The sequence below is a fragment of the Poecilia reticulata genome, chromosome 9 (genome assembly GCF_904066995.2).
Source record: "Poecilia reticulata chromosome 9, P_reticulata-male-v2, whole genome shotgun sequence".
Classification (NCBI taxonomy): Eukaryota; Metazoa; Chordata; class Actinopteri; order Cyprinodontiformes; family Poeciliidae; genus Poecilia; species Poecilia reticulata.
In genome coordinates, this window is record NC_088838.1 from 7,509,208 (window position 1) to 7,530,135 (window position 20,928).

General features: G+C 40.9%; 1 protein-coding gene across 9 annotated transcripts in view; it reads right to left on the bottom strand.

The window, feature by feature from the left end:
* arvcfb (ARVCF delta catenin family member b) overlaps nt 1-20,928 on the bottom strand; it is a 239,483-nt gene that overhangs the window by 69,288 nt on the left and 149,267 nt on the right. For 7 of the 9 annotated variants that reach the window (XM_081610482.1, XM_081610476.1, XM_081610480.1 and 4 more), the window contains 3 exons: nt 19,278-19,298; nt 9,467-10,107; nt 269-774 (listed from right to left, as the gene is read on the bottom strand). In XM_081610482.1, the coding sequence (XP_081466608.1) occupies nt 269-774; nt 9,467-10,107; nt 19,278-19,298 (1,168 nt within the window). The remainder of the gene's footprint in view (nt 1-268; nt 775-9,466; nt 10,108-19,277; nt 19,299-20,928) is intronic. The other 2 variants (XM_081610479.1, XM_081610478.1) reach the window with 1 other exon arrangement.

Here is a 20,928-nt window from a genome sequence, read left to right on the forward strand (position 1 = left end):
CAGTTTGTAACAGTGATGACACAAATGTGCACTTGCACCAGGTGTTTGCTAATTGCTGCTGGCTAGTCTGAAGGAGCTGAGAGCTGGAGTTGCAGGCGCTAGGGCAGCCCAGGTGTTTTGTACAACTGAATGGTTGCCATGGAGATTAAAGGATTTCTCAAACATGCATAAATGAATCGAACTCCAGGTATGTCTTGATGAAAAAATAACATTATAGCACAATGTAAAGCTCGAAAAGTTTCATTTTTATGGGAAATGTTCCTCTTACCAGTAATGAGTTCTCGGACCTCCATGTCGTTGGTCTTCCTCAGCAGACGAATGAGGGCCGGAATGCCATCACAGTTCTTGATGGCCACCTTGTTTTCATTGTCCTTGCCGTAGGAGATGTTCCGAAGTGCGCCGCAGGCTTTGCGGTGCACTTCAGATTTGGGGTGATCCAAAAGGCTGACCAGAACGGGAATCCCCTTCAGCTGGCGCACATCCTTCTTAATTTTGTCATTCTCGTAGCAAAGGTGCTGCAGGTAGGCGGCGGCGTTGGACTTCACCGGGTCGATGGGGTGACCAAGCATGGCGATGACCTCGGGGAGATCGGGGTCCCGCCAGCGGGGGTCCTTGCGAATGCTGTCGATGGAAGGTGAACGCCGGCCAGCCATTCGGTCCAGACTGGCCATGCTGCCTCTCTCGGGCTGAGCAAGTGGTGCTGAATACATACCGTGGATGTAAGGGTGGCGCTCATCAATCAGCTCTGCCTCAATGGGGTCATCTGGGTACCCTCTGCAAGATAACAGAAGGGAGGACAGTCAAGACATGTTAGATGGAAGAGGTAAATGGAGGGCGACTTGAATTTGTCTGAGAAGAATCAGACAGCCAGGGGACAGGCTAGAAGAAAAGCCAACGGAGGTGAGACTCACTGACTAATGAGGGGAAAAGGTAGAGGAGAGGACAAGGTGATCCGATGTTTGGATCTGTTCTCATCAGGTTTGTCAGCGGGGCTCTGATGGCAGCCCTTTGCAATAAGCGAAATGATTTGCAGCATTCTGCTCCCTACTCCCTGTCAGCAGGCGTAACAAACATGTCAGACTTCAACAAACATCGGGTTGAAGAGAAAGCGACTAGGAGACAGGAAACGATTGCAAACCAACAGAGACAGAGCAACAACAAAAAAAGAAAAAGCTTTGAGGGAAAGACCTGTGAAGTCTTTTCTTTTTTTTTTTTTTTAAAGGAACCCAGAAAAAAGGATTTGATATCTCTTCCTCCAGGGGCAGAGAAAAGAGCCAAGCAGTTCCCCCAGGGAGGACTAGGAGCCCCTACAGTGCCTGCAGGGCTCCCTTTGCTCACAGCTCCAAACACTAGCATGCAGTCACTGAAATGTTAATGACCAACACTCTGGGATTTCTCTGCTAGCATTACCCTCATTAGCAGTTCTCCTATTAGTGTTGGGGACTTAAACAGTACTGAGCTCTAACTGCTTTTCTGGTGACAGAATTAAGGAGCAAAGTGGTCCACCGAGTGAAGGGGGTGGGGGGTTCCTTCACTGAGCCGACATTTCCAAAGTCCCTTGGAGTCTGTTCTCTACGGTCTTCCACTCCAAAGACACTGTCATACATTCTTCATAGGAACATGGGTGACTGTAATTGTTTGAATCCAGCGACAGGAGTGTTTGTCGGCTTTTTCTTAAAACTCTTCAGAAGGCTTCCCACTTCTGACATCACATACAAAGTTAGGGAATGTTTTAAATGTTTTGTTTTTCTCTCAAAAAGGCAGAAGAAGAAAAAACAAGCAGTGCTCTGTCATTAGGAGCAAAACTGTAGTGTTGTGTAGCTCCATGCAACATTTAGCATCCCTCCCCACCACCCATCCCCCAGACTGAGACTTGTTTACCCTCATTACATAATCCAGATGGTCTCCTCTCACCATCTTTCATGGTGGTTGGTGGTGTCCAAAGTCGGTTGCCGACGAGAATTTTCACATGGCGCTCCACGTTTAATGAGCTTTATGCTAATTATGTCGTTTTACAGCTTTCTCTGTGGCATTCAGTGAAAACTGGAAGGGGATCAATATGCCATCTTGCCTCGACTCTCGTGTATCCCTCTTTCAAAAAGCCACGCAGTAACATATTGGATTTTGTGGCATTTACTGTAGTTTGTGCATCTCTCTGCCATAGAAATCAATAAGAGATGAACTCCTTCCTGAACAATGTGTCAAAAATCCTAAATCCCTTTTCTGCTGGATGATAAAGAGATACAGTGCCTTGCAAAAACATTGCGGCATCAACGTTTCAAATCCAACGTTGGTGACATGTTGACATTTTTGAAAACGTTTTACAGCTACAACTCCAAACCACCTTTTGTTCCAGTTTCACCGTCTCGATCAGCTTCTATACATTTAAATTTCTGGGTGTGCTGGGGCGGCGCAGGGGTTAAGCACAACCCATGTATGGAGGCCTTAGTCCGCGACGCAGCCGTCGTAGGTTCAATTTCTGGTCTGGCGACCTTTGCTGCATGTCTTTCCCCATCTCTCATTACCAACTTTCCTGTCAATTAACTATCAAATAAAGGCCATGAGAGCCGATAAAACTTTTAAATAAAAAAACTTACATTTCGGATCATTCTTCACGACAAAATAGCCAAAGTTCAACCAAACTGATGGACGAGAACATGTAAAGATTAGTTTTTAACTCCTGTGGCAGACTCTTGTCTAGATGTAGCTCTGGACTTTGACTAGGCCATTCTAACATGTCAATATACTTTGATATGTTTAATCTGAACTGTTTTATTGTAGCTCCGATTGCATTTTAAAGGCATGTCCCACTACAACATAGACCTACGTAATAATGCAAGAACACGTTCTCAAAGATCAATAACTTTAAGTTCTAATCATCACTTAATACTGGACATGTTAAATTTCCAAAACAGATAAACAAAACAACAGAAAGAATAAATAAATGAACTATAAAGTCCATGTAAACAAAATTGTCCTTCAAAAAAATAACTAGCTGAGACAAAAGCACCAGACTGAAGACTTTTGTCATCCAGTCTTTGGTAGAAAGAGAGAAAGAAAAAAAAACAGTACATGATGTAAGTGGAAATCATTGTGCTCCTTTTAATTTATCATGCAATTAATTTATTGCATCAATAGATGCTCGCACAAAAGCTGCGGATCTCTGTGGCTCCTCATGAGTCACCGTGGATGTTTTGGTTACATCCTGCTTCATGTTCACCTCACCTAGATTGCCAGTTTCAGTAGATATGTTGTTGTGCCATACTCGTCCCTTTTCAGATTCCCAGAGCTCTGTGAGATGCTTAATGCTTGGGATATTATTTTATAACATATCACTGCTTTAATTTTTCCCACTACTTGGTCTCCTGTGTTTCTTTGTCTTGATGATTATCTGTTCGCTAATTTTCTCTGAAAAACCTCTGGGATCGTCACAGAACATCTGTACCTACGCTGAGAAACACAGAGGGACTCTTTTAATTAAGTAACCTTTAAAGGCCATTGTTGAAGCTAGATTATGTTTAGGAGTATTAGGAGTAAAAGAACCTGAAGGTAAATTCATGCCATGTTTTCAGTTTATTCTGCAGTTTAGTTTTTTTTTTTATGTGAAAGCTGCTTTGTCTTAGTCTATCTTATAAAATCTCTTAAACATATCTTGGTTGGTAGGGTTGTGAACATGTCAAGATGTGAATGAGTTCCAGAAATATGAAACATTTTGCAAGGTACTGGAGTTGGATCCAAAAGTTACAGAGACAGAATAGCTTTGGGGGTTGTGGACAACAACATTTGTCCAAATGCTTCATCCACTTCCACTTATATGAATAACTACAAACTTTGAAGAAAACAAAGCTAGCTTTAATTTAAATAGAGCTGGCATTCCGAATGCTAACTTTGGGAAGTTTTTTTTTTTTTTCTTGTTGAACAAGCTTGCCCCTGCAGCGTAGAAGGAGGGGCAAATCAAGATTCTGATTACAGAACATAATCTGGAGAGAGACCGGTGCTCTGAGGTTTGGCAAAAAAATCTGAGTGACATGATAGACTGCATGCAAAAAACACGAGAAAATTGCATGTGTGCGTACAGGCGCTGGTGGTTACTAAAGGCACCCATGCGTACACTCGCCACCCAAGCCATCACCCAGATTTTTTTTTTTTTTGTGCAGCAGAATATTGGACCTGACAAGGCAAAGAGAGGCAGGCATAACCCGCCAAAGGAAGAGCGTAGTTCACAATCTCAGACTCATCGCCATGAAGCAGACCTGCATACATAAACCACCACTGCTGTCACTTTTGTATCTCTATTTCTCTCCGGCTTTCTCTCTCATTATGCCCCACACTTATTTTTTTTTTATACGGGCTTTGTCACGCAGACACATCGGCACACAGATAATGTGTACAGTAGTGCAGATCGCGGCTCATTTAGATCCGGGACCGATGCGGCAGGGCTTTTGGTAAAGCAGGCTGAGTGACGGGAATGTCAGGATTTGCATTTATATTGGCGGCATTGTGCGAACCCGGATGGCTGTATTCAGGGGACGTGAAAGGGCCCCTCTGCAGCCAATACACTCTGCCTGATTACGGCAGATCACCCTCCTTGTGTTAATCGAGCTGCTTAACGTCCGTCCTGTTTGGGAGCATCCGGACGTTTATTTAGGGGGTCTGCGTGGCCGCATTCATTTTGAGTCTGGATGAAAGAGACAGTTGCACATCCTCGCTGTACTCTTTCACAGTTCTTTATGTTTTCTCGGCGACTTTCATCGTCTCGAGCCGTACGTGACCCTGCTCTTCTGCAGATCCATCAAAGGAGGTAAACTGAAAAGAATTACACACTCTGAAGATGTGTGCACCTCATGTCTATACACACACACACTCACACCCCTTTCTACTACATTTATGAGCTTTTCAACGATACTCCTTGGGGAATATATTGGTCATTCTGAGCTGTGAATGATATTGTGGAGATGAGTTTGCAAGAGAAAACATGAGAAAGAAGAAGAAGAAAAAAACCTCTTGGTTTTTAGATTAGATTTTCCCCAACATCAAAGTGAAGTCTCAGTGTTTCATTTATAATTTAGAGGAAAGGCTTGTGAGAAACCTCAAACATATAGAATGAGATTTAAACTTTAATATAAAGAAAACCTTGAAAAAGGGTCTGGGACTCAGGAGGGAGGTTAAACCTGGGTTTGAAAGTTGGGGTGACAGTGTAGACAGGATGGGAATGTCCAACTCTGTCCAAGAGTTGAGTGAACTTTGGTTCAAAATGTGCAGATGGACCCGTGAATAAAAGCTAAAGACCTTGTGAAGATGCTGCCTGAGGCTGGTAAGACAGTGTCACTAGCCACCATAAGGCGTGTCCTGTGCCAATATGGGCTGAAAGGCCACTCAGTGAGGAGGAAGCCATTACTAAAAAAAAAAAAAAAAAGAAGAAGAAGAAAAAGCCAGATTGTGATTTGAAAATCCACACAGGGACAAAGACTTTCATTTTTAGAGATGTGTCCTGTTGTCTGACAAAACTAAAGTGGAATTGTTTGGCCATATTGACCATCGTAACATTTGGAGGAAAAAGTAGGATGCTGGTAAGCCTTCAAACACCAACTGTGAAGCATAAGGGCTGGCAAAGAATGTTATGTTGACATATTGAAGAAACATCTAAAAACATAATCCAAGAAGTTAAAGCTTTGGTCTTCTAAATGTACTTACAGCCAAAGTAGTTACAAAGTGGCTTAAGGACAACAAAGTCGATGTTTTGGTGTGGTCATCATAAAGCCCAGATATCAGTCCTATTGAGAATATGTGGGCAAATCTTCCTCCTTTCTGTTGGGAGGAATGGATCAGAAGGCCAACAAACTACTCAGAGAAGCTGGCGGAAGGAAACACAAAACATTTGACCCAAGACAGAGAATTTTAGGTAATGCTACCAAGTTTATTAATGTTTGGGGACAATAATAAATAAATCTCTGACATATTGTTTTTGTCATTATAGTCGGAATTAGCAGAAGAAAATAATTTTGGTGATTCCGACTTCAGACAGTGAAGAAGAATGTGTGTTTTTATTCGATGTATGTAAACTTTTGGTTTCAGGAGGCTTGGAAGGAAAAAGGGTCCGAATGCACATCCATGCCACGTTTTTCTAACTTCCCTTTCTCTTCACAGTTATATACTACTTTGAGTTGGCCTGTCCCACAGAACCTCAATAAAATGCAATAAAGTGGCTGTAACATCACAAAACGTGAAAGAGATTTAGGAGTACAAATATTTTTTCAAGACACTGGATGTGAGCAGAAAGGAGGTGGATCAATTGGCCAGGGTCACATCTCTTTAATGGGCCACTCGGTATATAAACATCAGTGGATTAGATTAAAACACACCGACCCCTCTCAATTAAGTGATGAGCAGCTATGGTCATGGGTGCATGTGTTCATTTCCAAGTGTGTGTGTGTGTTTGTGTGACTTCTGGATACAGGTGGGCAGGTTGGAATGGAGTGGATTGCCCAAGGAGAGATGATCCATTAGAGATCGGCTTTAAGACGCCCCTGTGGTTTGTCACAGCTCCAAAGCGGCTATTAATCACACTGGCATGAAGACACCCACACTCACAGAGAGGTCCTCATAGACACAAACTCTGTGTCATAAAGGCTGTGTTAGAGTTGGAATGTAGCGGATGCACCGCTTGTCCAGACATAAAGGGAATAGAGATGCTCTCCTGCCACTTAGTGCTTATGTCATTATTATTACAGGCTAAATACAATAAAAGAAAATGTTATTTTGTCAGATTTTCACCACCGCCTTCATGCATTTATTATGTTTATTGTGGTTATCAACCAACACAAAGTAGAGCATCCAATCTTGTCCACCGATCTAGTTTACCTCACCAAGGGTCTGAAAATCATCAGTATTGGCCAAAACTGGAATCAGCAGGTCAGACTTTTCAAAGATCGGTGCACCCCTCATTTACTCCTTTTTATTCTCATATCCAAAAATAATTAATGACATGATAACAAAGAGATAATACATTTAATAAGTCATTGCTTCAGAGGTCACCTAATTGGTAAGTAGAGTCCACTTGTGAGTAATTTAATAAGAATACCTTTATTGGTCCTCCATTTCAGTAAAGTCCGTCCAAAAGAAAAAAAACAAACATAAGTCATGAGTAGACAGGTACCTAAGGCTGCAGCCACTGGAGGCGCTGCCCTCCAGTGGCTCAGTATAGATAAAGTTGCTATGTATTGATGTCACAGAAGGCATACTTTTCAAACCCAAAGCTTTCCTCATTAATACACTACATGTGTTGATAATTAAAACTGTACATGACCCGGAACAAAGCATCTTCCAAATGACATCATGCTTTTCTTCAGCTCGTCTGAGCTGACAGAACGATAGACGGAGCTAAATAAAAGGTAGTTCTGGAGGAAAACCTGCAAAAGTGTTGAGATTCAGGTGAAGATTAAACTTTCAACAGAAGAATTAACCAAAAAAGACAGAGCAAAAAAAAAGTGTCTCTACAAAATACTGACTAAAGAAGGGCTTGATAAATACATGATTTTTAGTTTGACAGAGACGTCGCTTAATGCCACCATGTCTCTACCTTAGAGAAGAGTTAAGGTCATAAAAACATTCCGGTTTACCATTACCAGCAGATGTTAAATATAAAAGTAAATGAGGCAAGGATCATAAATGCTCCATTATGGGCATGCTGAATGGCACACAGATCAAGCCAGAACATCACTGATAGCTTACTGAGTACTGAGCCTTTTTCTCATTTGCAATGCAAAGTATTCCAGCAAAAATATCAATGCTGCTTTGACACTGTCCACCAACACTCTGATTTCTGCAGAACAATCCCAAACCAGCTTGAGAATGGCTGAAGCAACATAAGAAAGTCCAATCTACACTCCTAGTTCACTGGCAAAAGTGGGACATGCTCCGTTTTAAATGGGTTGTCACAATAACAGACTGGTGTAGCCATTACCTCATTAGGACGGCAAGCAACACATGAATCTACTTGTGGCAGCGTTTAGAGGGCGCCGCTGGTCCGACTGCGCCACAGAGCAAAGTTAGAATTAACCCTAAAGTCTAAAAGCCAAGCGAACCCCAGCAACAAATCATCATTACCATCGGCGTGGCGACGCACAATGGAGTCCGCTGTGGCGACAAAACAAGCGCATGGCGCCGACACAGAAAGCCGCTTTGGTACTAAATATCACCATTTTTGTCTGTGCATAATTGAAGGCTTGCATGAAATGATAAGCTGTAATTAGAGCGCGTTAAATCTAAGATTCATTACAGCACTTCGGAGACGCTGGTCCCTTCTTGGAAGAATACTAATCACAGCCTCAGAGCTTAAGAGGCTGCGTGCTGCGGGGGGAGCTGATAGTAGCTGCTCTTAGACTGAAAAAAAGGAATTGTACCCAGGGAAGGAAATAAAGCAAATGCAAAGATAAGATTAGAAAATGTATGTTTTATTGTGTTGTTTAAATGAGCTAGATGCATGCTGGTGTTTGGGAATGCATATGAGCGACTGTGTGTCTATGCATGTGGCTATTAGAGATGTGTTGTGACACATGTAAGGCACGTTACAAATTGCCTGTCACAGCAAGCGTCTCTTGGAGGAGTGACTTGTTTTCTGAAGATGGGATTTTATTGAGTGTGTGTGTGTGTGTGCGTGTGCGCGTGTATTTGACAGAGGACAGTCACAAGTGTGTAATGACAGAGGCTCTGATTAGGCTTCTGCTCTTTTGCATCAATGTGGGAGCCTTTGAATCCAGTGCGTATGCTCAATTATTAAGAAGCTGGAAACCTGCGCACCGTTCTGTCCTTCATGGCGACTGAAACAAACACGCACACTCCAGCCTCGCTCTCTTTCTTGCTCTTCAGCCCTCTTGGAACTGGCGAGATGCCAAACATTTAACTTTCAGATTAGTGGAAAAGTGCAGAGAGCTTGAAAATATCCATCTGTTACAGATCAGTGATAAAAAAAAAAAGTCTAACACACTGACTCAGCTTCAATCCCATGGTCCAATTTACTTCAGTCTGGACGTTTTTCCCCAGGCTCTCTTATGGTTGACAACAGACTGACTGAGAGCTATTAGCAGACAACAGTTGGTTTTTAGGGTTTATTGTTAGTGGCCGACAGGTCTTTTCCTGTCCCATAAGGCGAGGAGTTGTGCTTCTGTCCTGAAAGTTTGTTTGAAATCCCGACACACTCCCCTATCTCCTTCCATCCTCCTCCTGTCTTGTCACATCTCAAGTCATTCCTGCCTCTTAACCTCTGACACAAACACGTGTTGACTGTTACAGGAAAAAGCCAATCCAAGGTAATTTGTTTTTACCAAGCTTCTTTTCTTAGCAATTTTTGTAGCAGTCTTTCCGATTCAAGAACAAGGCAATGAGACAAGCATTTAACAAGAGTTCGCTTTTTGTTGCAAAAAACAAACTTTGGTACGCGGTGTAATGGTTAGCAGTTCCTTCTTACCTGACCCTGTGCACATCGCGGAGAGGTTCCCTGTGAGTGCGGCCCCGGTTCGTCCCGGGCAGAGTCCGGCGGCTGGCAGTGGAGTAGTCGGGTTCCAGCTCGTACGGCTCCTCTTCTTCGGGCCCCAAGCTGCGACGGTCGTCCTCCAAACCATAAGGCTCGGGTTGGAATCGCTCAGGTTGCGAGCGGTTCAGATCCACTGTGCTGCTGCCCATGGGCACCTGGGGCTGCGCCACATGGCCGTAGTCGTCCTTTCTAATTGGCAGAGTGTAGCTGTTCTCTGGACGGTAGCTGTTGGGCATGTACGGGTAGCGTGGCGGCCGGAAGTTGACGCCACGCGACAGGCTACCGTAGTTGTCCGTCAAATCCGCGTAGCCTTCGTGGAGGCCATAGTGACGGATGTACTGGCTCTCTGGTGTCTCCACGTACGAGTCGTTGTAGGAGTTGTTGTAGGCGCGGGTCAGGGTAGAGGTTGCTTGGGGTGTGATGAAGCGTTCGCCTCCGTTCTTCATGTATCGTCGGTCGATGGAATCGGTGTAGCTGCTCAGAGGGGATGAGCCTTCAGGCAGAGGGAGGCCGTCTGGGCCCAGGGGGACCTGCCGAACTGTTCTGGTGGTCACCGTCTTCACCATCTTAGTCACCTGGAGATAGGGGAAGATGCATATGTCAGACAGTGATGCAGATTTAAAGCTCTTTGCATCAAACGAATAATACTGTGGCATTTTCTAATTCACCATATTAGCAACAAAACACCAGGTGCAGCAACTTTTGATACTTTCATTCTCACTATGAAAACATTAATTTTCCTAAAGCAGTGTCCAAGCTACTGTGATGCAATTTACCAGTACTTTAAGAGATTTGCACTGGGTAACCAAATGGTGACCAGCATTGGTCGACTTTCAGCTTGTTCTGATGTGAGCACATCCCACTGTTCTAACAGCTTATGAGATCAACAACAATCTTCAGTGTGGATGCTGTAACTAAGGAAAGAAGACTCAAAGTTAGCGATCTTCAGGATCAGTGAGGTGACGACAATAGGAAAGAGACGCGAGGAACGTAATGGGAAACTTTCATGCACAAGGTGTTATGCCATGTCTGTGGTTTATTTTGGCTAAGAAAGATTTCACTGCTAACAAGACAGAACAGAATACAGCTGCTTTTTTCGTTTTCTTTTGAGCTTTCAACATCTGTATGTTATGAAATATGCTGAATAAGAAAATAACAACACCCATTTTGAAATCTCTAACTAAAGGTAATGGCAACATTCTAAGTATACCCTAAAAAAGCTCCAGAAATGCCAGCGATGCATGCTGCATTTATCTCTAATATTAAATGCTGAGGGCAGTTAAAACTAAATCAATTCAGTTTTGTTTTGAATTACTAGTAAAATCCAGTTTTCTTCTGTGACGTACAAGCAGTGTGAAATCACCTCTGCTCCTACTATAAATATTTAATGACAAATGGTAGCATAATGATTAGGGAAAAAAAACACTATGCTGTTTTTATTTCTTCCATACATACAATATACGGCTAAACACAACAATTCAGATGAAACATTCAGATCAAGAATATTGCACACACACAGAATGAGAGCAGACTGAGTCTCTTAGAGTTTGATGTAACAAACATGTGAATGTTCAAATGCTGCTCCACCAGACTCTGCATCCTGTTAGCGCCCTAGGGAAAGTGTTAGCATCCCATCCTGTGGCTGGACGGGGAGACTACCAAACCAGAATGCATCCCTTTCTGAGGCCCACTCCCTTCTTTTAGCTTAATATCTTTATATCCTCTGCTGTAGGCTGTGTGAATAGCGACGACAAACAGCAAACACAGCTCTGTCTCCGGGCTCTCCGTTCATACAGAAAACAATTTAGGCGCCCAGTGAGTTCTCCTGTGGCCGATAATTGCCTATTTTGGCCGGGGTCATAAATTCATCTTCAAAATTAATGAGGCTGATGAAAATACATTATCGTCTGCGAATGTGCACAATTGGTGGAGTTCATGTTACCCCGGAAAAGGTGTTGGAGATAGGTTAATTTCCACTTGATAGGAGCAGACCCGAGCTGATTGGCTCGGAAAAAGCAAACAAAAATAGCAATAATAAAAAAAGTTCCCTTCTCATCCCGCTAATCAAGAGGTTTAATGTTGATCAACAGCCAAGGTAATTGTAAAGTGCTTTCTATACTATCAAATCAAATATATAATTTCATCTTTAATCAGCAGCGGGGACAGAGAGATGCAAGACATCAGACATTACCAGGAAAAATAAACCCATGCTACACAGGGGACGGGGTGCCAGGAGCAGAAGCGCAAACCACAGATTGGCTGTTTAACATAGTATCCTCATTAACTTAGCTGAAACAAATAGAAATTTACACTGGCCTCGTTTCTTGATTACACCCTGACTGAGCTACATAACAAAGCCCATTTCAGGAACATCAAGGTTCATTTCCATGTTCCAAGTAATTACAGAGTAGCTTGTTTTCGACGCCAGTCCGACTTGGCTTTGCACAGGTAAAGTTTAGAGCTCATTTGCTGGATTCAGGTCAGCTTTGAAACGGGACAAAAATCACAATGCTAGCTCCGTAATTCACCAACCAACTTTGGCTTTTAAGGCATCCATCCTGAGCTCTAACTGTAAGTACAGCTGAAACAGGTGATTTTTATACACCGAGTAAAAACATACAGGTAAATTAGAATCATCTAAATTAACTATTTGTTAAATGCATCAATAATGAAAAAGAGAGAATATCTCTCACTTGAGATTGATGTGGAGAACGACTAGTTCTCAAAGATTATTGCAAATTTACTTATCTTTACTTATTGACACCATTTAAACACATGGCTGTACTTGGTGATGGGCGATATGGACTTAAAGTTTTATTACAACACTTTATGGTGCTATTGTAGTAACAATAAAAGTGGCAATAACTATTCATTACTTCTTTTTTAGTTAAGTTCATAGCTCTGACTTTATGACGCAACAATCACAGCTCCACAAACTGCTCTTGAAAAACATTCCCATTCGTAAGAAGTGATTTGTATGACTAACCTGCACATTCACTGCATTTGATCACATTTTAAAATGTATTGATTTATTGATAGTAGGCCTGTCGCAATAAGCAATAAATCAACTAATCGCAGGATAAATTAAAACAATTTCAATAATTTCCATTTGTATGATTTGTTTTTCTCTTTTATCTCTTTCTACCAAAAACTGGATGACAAAAGTCTTCAGTCTGGTGTTTCACTTTTAACTAGCCCTCTATTTTTTTTTTTTTTTCAAGCACAATTTTGTTTACAGGGACTTCATAATTAATTGTATTTGTTGTTTTTGATGTCTTGTTTATTTATTTTTGGATATTTAAAAAGTCTTCCAGCCACAGTGTTAAATATTCAATAGAATTTAAAGTTTATTGATTTTTGAGAAACTGCTCTTGCATTGTTATGAAAATGGTCTCAAAACAATATTATCGCTTATCGCAATAACTTCTGGGTCAATTTATCATCGAGCGAAATTTGTTTTTGTGACAGGTCTAATTGATGCTCTCATTGAACTGAAGAAAATAGTAAAATTAATCCCATTATAGACAGTTAAAGTTTTTTTCAAACATTAACTGGAATTTATCTTGCCAACGATAAATTAAGATTCTCATCACAATAAGAAAGTATTGAGATAAATGATAAGCGATATGATCAATAATGTCCACTCCTACATGTGCTGCATTTTCCAGAGCAAGAAACTCCCAAAACTCCAAATTAATTAATATAAATACATTAATTTAATTAAGGTCGCTGCAAAGGTGTCTTTTTTCAAACTACATATGGCGTCTCCATTTTCACTTTATCTCACATTGTTGTGAATTTGTGCACATTTTGATTAGACCTAAACGTTTCTAAGACCAGATCATGTCATTGTGTTCCAGTACAGAAAAACTCAAACTAAAGGAGATCACACTTTTTAACAACGACTGTCCATTCACCAAAGCAATAAATGCAGTCTGTTTATGTTTATATTGACCTAAGAAGCAGTCATCGCTTATTCTATTTTATTACGGCTGTTAGAGGCTGAGGGGAGGGTTTGATGCTACAGCTTCCCTGTCTCGACATGCCCAGCTGGCATGTACTATTACAGCTTTGTAGGCAATCTGCAAGGGCTGCGAGCGGATCCATCACCCATTTTCAAACACCCTTTGATGTACGCCCAAGTTCACAAGATGTTAAACCATCACGCAAAGGGGAGACGAGGGACCTGGGTTTCAGAGGAACGACTGAGTTCTGCTGGAGTGGGGTAAACACACCTCAAAGGGAATTGCTGAATTGGTAGTGGGAGTGATTATCCACAAATGTAGCAACTCTACTGACATTATGTGGTTTAGAATACAAAAAATATATAACAAATTCACATTGGTAGGGAAAAAAGTTTGAAACAATCGCAGGCAGTTAGACGTAGTCCTTACTAGTTTGCCAGGCTGTTAAAAATGGGTGTAAAGTCAGAGAACATCCATTTAAAGCAATGTAAGATGTTTTATTACTGCTTTTTAACGGGAGAATCCATGTGCGTGGAGGCTGGGTAGCCGAGACAGGAGGAGGCAGTAAATCATGTTGCTAAGCAAGCTGTGATGATGAAGCCTGCCACTGATTTTCACGCAGGCTAGAAGAGCTTCTTACGAAGATGACTCAAACAGAAACCGCTCATTGCTTTGTTGAAAGAATAAACAGTTCTGACTTTAAAAGCCGATTATGATCATTTACTATTTTGAGCTGAACGTTTTAACTCGCCCCTACTTTACCTGCTCAAGTGTTGGCTAGCAAGCCCGTTCGGGGGCAGTAAAATGATTTTATTTGTTTAGGTGGTATACCGCAACTCTCATTAACTCATATCCAGAGGAGAGGAGAAGGAATGCGGCTTTTATTGGTCCAAGTCGAAAATGTCTGCTTCATGGAGACTCTCTGCCAGCAGGAAAGAGTGTCTGGATGCTGGCCAAGGGAAAGTATTTCACACTGGGGCAGCAGGATGAAAGTGGATATAATTGACTGTTTACATGCGCCCATAGACTCTACTACACATTGCGGGCCAATTGACCGTAAGCTGAATGAGCTGAGAACGTAGGGAGAATCTGTAGTTAATCTGCTTTAACAATTTAGACTGTGCATCCCCGCATGAAGAAAACTTGATCATTAAATTTGCAGATGATACCACAGTAGTGGGATTGGTTTAATGGGAATGGTACATCAGTGCAGCGGAAGTGAATCAACCAGCAATGAGAGATTGGACAAGAGGGAAGGGATGATTATCAACTCCCAGAGGTCAAGATCCGAAGCAGCGACTCTCAGCATCACCACCCATGTACCAGAGAGGGTGGATAAGTGTAAGTTCCTTCAAGTCCAGATTTATGATGGCCTCGCTTGATCAAGAAAAGAAAAAGAAAAAAGTCTAGTCATAAAACGATAACTACCACCAGCATCACTCCCTGCCAGAATCCTCCCAACATCCTTCAAAGCTGTGGGTCAGAGTGTGTTGACGTATTGCATCTCATCATGGTACTCAAGCTGATATATGGCAGTCAGCAGGGGACTGTAGGGAGAAAATATCAGGTTTCATTCTCAGGTCTGTTCATTCTCAGGTTGAACCCCTTTTAGTCAAAAAATTCCATACTTCCAGAAATTTTACGTCATCAAGCAACAACATCTAAACCGAACTATAACATTAACCGTACCCTGACCTAAAAGCCAACCCACTGTACATTTATTGGTGAAGTTGTACAACGAACCCCCACCTATTCGCAGTTCAGTTTGTGGATTTGCCAATTTGGTATTTTTTCCCGAGGATCGGAACGCGATAATTATTTGTGAACAATCCTATTTGTGGATTTTTTTTCGTACAGCATATCTAAGATATTTTAAAGAAAATGCAGCCTGGGAAGTTAAAATACCTAGGCACAATGCTGCTTGACACACTATTGGCTGGTGTTTGCAAAGCAACCAATCCAGGAGTGTTATTCGTTTACCTTGGCAATGACACCCTGGATCCCCCCGAATGCAGGAATAAGAAAGACCAAAGGTCGCAAGCTTCAGCAGCAGTAGCCAAGACAGGTTCCACTGTTAATTTTAATCCATATTAAGGTATATTTAGTGTGTGAACTATTATAAGCATTTGTAGAGGGGGAAGTACTCAAGTATTTGTGGATTTCAGCTATCTTTGCTGCTTGTGGTCGCTAAGGCCCATGAATGCAGTGGTTTCCCTTTGTATAGTTTACATTTACCCTGTTTAGTCACAAATCTGGAGAGAACATCAAGTATCTTGACTGAGAATTTTTGGAGGTTTTAGTTCAAACTCTGCCGATGAATCTCTGCCAACATATAGTTTATTGTCCTGCAAAGGATTGTGAGGGGAACTCACTATCCCCTCACTAGGATAGGCCATCGGACTTGCTGGGACTCTACTTTCTGTCCAGTATCTGCTTCCAGGATGTAGCTCTGAACAACGTCAGAAGCTTCTCACACCAACTTCAAACTTTTTAAACGTTTGTGATCTTTGTGGGGCAGTTTGCTTGATGGCAGACAAACAATATCTTGTTTTTTTGTAAGCCATTAGTTAAAAAAAACAGCAACATCTGTACTTGTCAGCTACGACTTACTCTGAATCAACTGCTGAACGCACCCCGTAGTCTATTTACAGCAGTTACTGCTTTTCGGTTCACTTCACAGTATTCTGCTTAAAGATTTTTGCTGATAGTTTATCGCAAAAACACATGGTTACCACAGAAGCAACTTTTCTGCTGGCAGATCAAGATGACGAGAGAAGCTTCTGCGTTTCATCTTCCAGCAGTTAGACGTGGGATAACCATCAAGGAACAGAATCGTGTTGGAATTACAGAGCACGGTTAGACGTTCGGTTCAAAAGAAACAGACATGCACAGAAATACATCTGAGCTGCTGACAAATGATTGGAGAGGTGGAAGAGAAAAGAGGTTAAAAAAACTAAACACGCGGAAGAGACGATGAGAGCACATATGGCACCTTAAGAGTTTGGATGCATTTGAAGTTCACCGTCAACATTAATCTGCTTTACTCTGCAAAGTAATTTCAAGAAAACACCAAACTCTTCCATTCAGTAGGGTGTCAGAGCCTTTAAAGTTGTGTCCTTCCTTCCCCTTGGTTTTCAGCAAAGCCTTTGATTAGTGTGATGTTTTGCTACACGCACTGGTGTGCATTATTCCTAACAAGTTATTTCCCCCCTCACCCTCCATTCAGTGCATAAAACATGCGAGTGTGAGAAAGAGTGTGAATATGGCCAATCCCCTCACAGTAAACAGGCTGGAGGGCAACGGGTCCTCCCTTATGAGGGATTAGAGCTGGCTTTTTAATTACAGCTTCACAGTCCCTGGACTAGAAGCTCCACACTGTGCTCTCTCCACTCATCTGATGCCCTACGGGGAATGACTTACTGCAGCGATGTTACCATCTGCATCCAAAACGCTGTACAGCAAGTTTTTAATCTATGGAGGTATGTCTGAAAATGTAGATAAAGTCCAGACTCATCTAAAGAGGGCATCTGGCACAGAGTCTTTGAGCGGTCTTGACAACTTAAAATGTATTTTTGTTATTTGATAACGAGTCACTGCCAGGAATGTTCTGTGAATACAGCCGACTGCCAGGGTTTAGCACAGCTTTTATGCAGTAGAGAAGAGACAAATACCAAATGTGAGTTTCCTGTTCAGCCAACCTTGTGCGAGATCCTTGAGTGAGAATCCTCAAAGGTAGCAAGTTGTGTAAATACGGTAACTTCATTTCAAAATGAGACATTTCTTCTTTTTCAGTGTGTGTGGACTTAAAACAGCAGAACTCTCCCCTCTTGGCAAACAAGCAGCTTGAATAGAAAAATATATCTCTTTTGTTGTATGAAAAAGTGAGCAACAAAAAGCTTCACACCCTGAATCTAGGTTTCAAACTCATATTCTGAAAGGAAGTAGTTCTAATTAAGATTAATAAATACTGCTCTGGCAAATAATAATAAAAAAAATATATAAAGAAGCCATCAGCACTTTTAAGTTGTTTGTACTGCAGTATTTTGAGTACACAGTAGAAATAAAATAATGGCAGAGTGTCAGAAAACATGAATGATTTGTAAGAACTGTGAGAACAACATCTGCAGCTAACAGTTAGCATACCGATGCTAAGCATAGCATCCATTTCAGAGCTTCCTATCCATAAACTAAACTAAAATGTTGTTTGTAGACTCGACTGCACTGGATAACGCTAAAGATTAAAATCTGAAATAATCAAACCAAGACTGGACAATAAAACACCAAACAGTTATTCTTTAAACACTGCTGGGGTTTATTAGTCACTTTTTTAGTTAGTGAAAACACAAATATGGAGATTTTGTGAATGTTTTTTGACAAAAAATGTCCAACAGAGATTATTTGTGGAAAAAACCCTCCAAGTATGTTTATAGATTCTTTCAATCAATCTGTAAAAGTCAAGAATCCTGCTGAAACCTCCCGTCTCATTCCTGTGAAACAAAAATCATCGACGGTCTTTTCTTTTGAGCCTGATGTATCAGTACAACTTCAGAAAATTATGACTAAAAATAAAATGTTTGACATTAACAAGTCACTTAGTGGGAAACACTAACACCAAGAAAAGACAGGCAGTGTGTTAAAGACTGAACAAGGACTTTCTTACCTCAAGATTCCTTTACGCATGACTTTTGATTCACAATGCTATCAGTTTGTTGTTGTCATCAACAGTGACCAGGCTATCAGGGAAAAGCATCAGTCTACAGCTCCTAAAATGAGGTCTTCCTTCTTATTATGCAATCAGGGCTGTTTATTCCTTAGACACTCATTTAAAGCACTGTTTTATAGTGGCAGTATTTGATGCATGTAAAATATCATGGAGAAGTCTGATGTCACTTAAAACCAATGAAAAGGAAAGGGAGCACCCCGCCCCTTCAGAATGAGTAGATGATAACCATAACTTGTTCTTTCCCTGATAAACTCTGAACCAGTTCACCAAAACGACAGGAGAATAACTTTCTACTCAAAACTGAAAGAATTTCTCTTCAGTCTGAGATTCCACAAAACGACGGGCACAGAATCCTCAGCTGATTTTATTTTTCCAAAACAAAACTTGACAGAAATTCTCCATTCTGTGTCTCCAGTGACTATTGCAGAAGTTTAAGCCCCATAAAGTGTGACTTTTTCCAAAAGAAAAAAAAGACATTTTATCTGAAGTCAATACACCTGGAAACACAAATATTATGAGGATGTACCTTTCCGATGCATGAAGAAGCTCGTGTGCTACATTTCACAACACATTTCAAACAGGAACACATTCAGTTAATGAGGGTATAATTTGTTGACACTTGTGGAAGTGGTGTGCAGCCTGTTAACACATTAGTCAGCATGTGGTTACAGATTATGGATGACAACTTGAACTTGTTTTCAACACTTGTGCATTTTAGGCATTCTCCAATACGTTATTGGAACACTAAAACACATATATATCTAATTGAATTTCAATTAATTGTCTGGATTTAACGTTACAATCATTATTAATAAATTATGCTGCATTTCCGCCCTAAAGGCGTTTTAGGCTAAGTGAGCAAAACATGCAGAAGACAGTATTACTGGGGATAGATTATCTCGAGAGGTGGAAGCGGCAAGCTGCGATTTAAAACATGGTCAATTGTGTTAGCTTGAAAAGCCACAGACTGTGCTGTGCACGGCTGCTGTACAGTGTATGGAGCAAACATCGGTGGCATGGTGACGGAAGCCGCAGTAATACGTAAAACCACACTCACCTTCACATTGGTTGACATGTCCTTTCAGGAGAACAACAAAACACAATAAAGGGAAAGTCAACAAAGGGGGTTTCTGAGAAGCACACAACTGGGAGAACGATCCAAAAACTGACTGATGATAAGAAGGAGAAATAAACAGAAATAAAGCTGCGAGCATGGGGGGAGGGCCCCGCTTTCGGGAGCAGGATTACGGGATTTAGACTCCCTAATAATGAAAATCTGGGATTGTGAGCAGAGTATGCTGCTGGATGGCATTCATTTTGACACTCTGAATTCATCTGGATCCATAGGCGACAACGACGGCCGCAAATGCTATTAGGCGTCACACCAAGTGGAGAGGGGAGGGAAGCAGCTGCACTTTTTTTTGTGCCACACTCCATAACTGCAAAATCTTACCAAGCAATTTTGGTCGACTTTCTAGTGCAAATATCCTAGCACACTTGAAATAAGATAAAACAAGTAACTTTTCACCAAGATACAGGATCGTTTTAATTAAATAATTCCTTAATATTGACACAAAAAAAAGCAATTATTCCATTAGCATATTATTTCTTATAACATGGGGAAAATGTGTTGTCATTTTCGCAATAAACAATAATATGGTTGCTCTGACATAATTTTCAAGCAATATATGGTAATGGCATCATGCCGGAACACATTCTCAAAGGTCAATAAACTTTAAATGCTTAGGAATATTTAACACTGGCACTGGGAGACATTTTAAATATCTGAAATAAATAAACAAATAAAATGAATTATGAAGTCTACATAAACAAAACTGTCCTTCAAAGTAAGAGCTAACTGAGACCAAATCACCAGACTCAAGACTTTTATCATCCAGGTTTTAGTAGAAAGAGAAAAGAGGAAAAATAATAAATTATGCAGATGGAAATTATTGAACTCAACTTTAATTTAATTGATTTATTGCTTATTGCAACAGGTCAGCTTGTTATTAGTAAAATAATCTACATAAGGAACAAGTACTTTTTAATCAGTATTAAGGAATTAATGACAAGCTTCTATGTCTTGCTGAAAAGTTACTTGTAAGATAGTTTTATTCATATAACTTTATGTAATAACTTTAATTTACTAAGATATTTAGTAGAGATGTGCCAATCAGGTTTTTTCCTGCCGATACCGATTCCGATCACCCATGAGGGCCGATCACCGATACCGATCACATAATTCACCTTAATTTAGACAAAAACTTGTTTTTAATAACTTTTTCCAAGAACTAAACAAAACAGGCATTCTGAAAATTGTCCTGCTATTGATAATACTATTTTTAACAGACTGATAACATATGAAGGCTCTGAAGAGGCTAAATAATGCAAAGAGCCAAAATAAAACCTCTCAACATTGCCAAAAAAAATTCAAGTATAAAACTTAACATTCAAAGGCAAATACAGGATCCATTACAATAAACAATCCAGAGTTACTGAGTGAAAATTTCCTGATAGCATGGCGGCTAGCTGATTACTGCTAGTTCTGATTGGTTGTTTCTGACTGAGCAGAGTAATTATGCAGAGCAGGGAGGATATGCAATTTTTTTTTTTTTTAGAGATTATCTGTCTCATGTTAGGACAGCGAAAGTTTTAATACGTATGTAAAATGTATTTTTTTAAGTTAGATGCTGCAGCTTTAAGCAAAG